Raw genomic sequence first — 3,198 nt, forward strand, 5'->3', positions numbered from 1 at the left:
TCGCCGTGCGGTGCCGCCAGCCTGTCCGGCAGCAATGCAGCCGGCGGGAGCAGCAGCAACAGCGGTGGCAGTAACGGCAACCGAAACCACATATCACCTAGTATGTTGCTGGCACGCAAATCGCTGCCACTGCCACTCACGTTGCCCGCGAAATTTACAACGAAAGCATGCGGACGACGTTACTTGCCACATCACAGCACTTACTATCGCCGCGGTTGCCCACTTTGTGGCAAGTTTCGTTACGACGCAGATGAGGCGCTCACGCTGTCGGTAGAAAGTGGGCTGGACGTGCCCACAACCTCTACAACTTTACGAGCGGAACGGGTTGCCACAGAGATCGCAGTAGCCGCAGAGGACGCTATTTGTGTGGCAAGCAGCAGCAGCGAGCTGAGGTTGGCGAACAGATGTCAGCAACTAACTGCGATGGATGATAGGACAAAGGGTACCGGTGTGGGACGCCAAGGGGCAGCTGCCGAACCGGTAATGGTTGAGGCAACAGACGAATTGGAAAAGTGTGCGTGCACGGTTGACATTTTGGAATCGTCTTCAACTGTAATAATTGACAGTGATGCCAACGGCAATCACAACAGCAGCGAGGTAACAGCAAGCGCTAATAACAACGCAGTGAACGCAGTGTCAAAGGAAATGATGATCGATCAGAATGCAAATGGGCAGACAATTACGGATGAGGTCTCTACTGATGTTATTGCTGCCAGCAGACCAAAGGATGCATCAATTAATGAGTTTGTAACATCCTACAGCCATACGATGGAGGCTGTTGCCTCAAATATGCCCGAAGACACTACTTTGGACGCAATTAATGCCAATAGTGGTATAATACGTGTCGACATGAGCAAAATCATCGATCAGACAGGCTTACCCACCTATGAAGCAGCCGCAAAGTTGGAGTCAAGTGGATATGTTTAAAAGTCGGCTGAGCTTTTCGTTTCAAAGCCAAATGTGCTTTATTAGTTTTAGCTGGAAATTTAGTAGTCACTAAAAGTGCATAATATTTACTATTTATCACACACTGTACCAAAAATATGTACTATGTAAATGAAATAAAGCAAAGAAATGTGAGCAAACAAATAGCAGATAGAATTCTTTTCCTATGAATATTAAATTTTAAAAGCTCGCCAACGCGAAGGCTATAAATTAGGTGTTATATGTAACAAAAACTGCACTCTCTCACTCTATCAAAAGAAATCTAAAATATATTGATACGGACGGCCACTACCCAGCTTCCGTGATAGTTTCCGATCCAGCTCGTAAGGCAAAATCTTGCAGAAAATCGATGGCTCGACATTCAAGTTTTGAGTATTTGGAGAGCACCCTGGCCCGATCAGTGAAAATTTGTCGATGAGTGGCCAAGCCGCCTTCAATGCGGCTGTAAAGCAAATGGAGGCCATTTCCAATACGGTGTTTCACAATCTGTACCCGTTGGGTTATACAAACATATATTTAAAAAACAAAACCAAAAAATCTGTAAAATATTCACTCGTACAGTCAGAGTTTTACCTTTGCCTACCTAGGGGCGACCGCTGTTAGAAAAAACGTTTCTTAATGGTGGCCGGATCAGGTGTAGAAACTGGGTCCTGCTGGGTGGTTTTGCGCACCTCTAACAACTGGATAACTGTGGCCGCTATTGTTTGCGGTTGTTTAGTTAAATATTTATGCATGCAAATGTACTTACAAACATACATATTTACCTCTACACATCGATTTTGTTCGCTGACCACCAAAGAATAAAAGACAATCAATAACAAAAAACGCCCCACTTACAGCCGAGTTTAGAAAAGCACAACCAATAATTGCCGATGCGTTTGACAGACATACATATTGACAAGCGCAAATATTTTTTATACAAACCAAGCTTTATTCTGTTAAGTGTAGCGTGTTGAGGATTAGCGTCGCGCAGCAACAACAACAGCTGTCAAACAAAGATACAGAATAAACAGCTGGGAATACATGATTAAATGTGGCACGTGTACGTTCTTTGTCGGTTTACGCGACAGCTGCAGCACACACTCCACCACAGCAGGTGGCACCGGCTGGAACTGCATATGTAAGGGTAAGTACATTAGTATGTAAATATTTATTTATATAAATACAGTGAAAACTCTGATAACCGGACACTCCGGGCTACACAGTTTTTTATTTTCCATTTTTGTGCGTTTCTGAGAGATCCGCGTCCACATGCGAGGTGATGAAACCAAAAAACCCACTAAAAAACTAAGTGTCCACGTCCGGTCATTAGAGTGTCCGGTTAACGGAGGGCACATAGTTCTAAAAAGTCAAATTTCAAACTGTGTACAAAATTTTCAAAATTGCACACGCTTTTCATCCCAACTCCAAGTATTTTAATTATAATTTCTAAATTAATTTTTGGTATGGAGTCTTATAGCATATTAAAATCTATTACAATGAGGTGACAGTTTGAAGTTGCTAAAAAGTCGAATTGATTTTTTATAATTCTTTTCTGATGGTTTTATGCACTTTTTCCATATAAGAAATACTTTGTATGGAAGAAAATACGTGAAAATCAACGCGATTTTTAGCAAATCAAACTTGTACTTTATTGTACTAGAATTTAATAAGCAATAAATCTGCATACCAAAAATTATTCTAGAAATTAAAATTAAAATGCTTGGAATTGGGATGAAATCTGAAACTTGGATTTATATGACATTTGTTAGATAAAGAGCTACATATAATTTTATTTAAAAATAATGGACATTAAACAAACAAAAGATAAATAGTCAAACCTGTTTGTTGACGTGCTATCGTTTTGTCGCGGCCTGTGTGTATTTAGTATGTGTGAAGCGTGGTAAGTTGGCCAAGGCGTATGAAGCAGAGCATTGCGTTCTTTTTAAATTGTCCAACGCAAACCTGGAGAGTATGCATACTCACAGCCATGTGAAAAATAATAGCGGCACGATATTTTGACCAGTTTTGGTTTTTTTCTTTTGTTTGTTTAATGTTTATTATACAAATACAGCTCATTGTCTAACAAAAAGCATATATGTATGTACAATTTTCTAACTTTTGTAGAAAAATTGGAAAAATTCCAAAAAAAATTACAGTAACAACAAACTTTTACTTGAAACTTCTTGCACATTCTTAAGCTAGAATTTAATACGCTATAAAAGACATCAGCGCCACCAGCGGTTTCATTTTTGCAAATCTATGTCCTACTAC

The 3,198-nt window shown here is 40.2% G+C and overlaps 1 protein-coding gene across 1 annotated transcript; it reads left to right on the forward strand.

The window, feature by feature from the left end:
• The first annotated feature begins 86 nt into the window (after positions 1 to 86).
• LOC118743211 lies at positions 87 to 1,080 on the forward strand. The gene has a single exon (XM_036475769.1). It carries the CDS (start codon positions 103 to 105, stop codon positions 925 to 927), a length of 825 nt encoding a protein of 274 aa, XP_036331662.1. The 5' UTR covers positions 87 to 102; the 3' UTR covers positions 928 to 1,080.
• The last annotated feature ends 2,118 nt before the right edge of the window (positions 1,081 to 3,198 follow it).

The sequence above is a fragment of the Rhagoletis pomonella genome, unplaced genomic scaffold (assembly GCF_013731165.1).
Source record: "Rhagoletis pomonella isolate Grant_MI unplaced genomic scaffold, Rhpom_1.0 Rhpom_scaffold_00007, whole genome shotgun sequence".
Taxonomy (NCBI): domain Eukaryota; kingdom Metazoa; phylum Arthropoda; class Insecta; order Diptera; family Tephritidae; genus Rhagoletis; species Rhagoletis pomonella.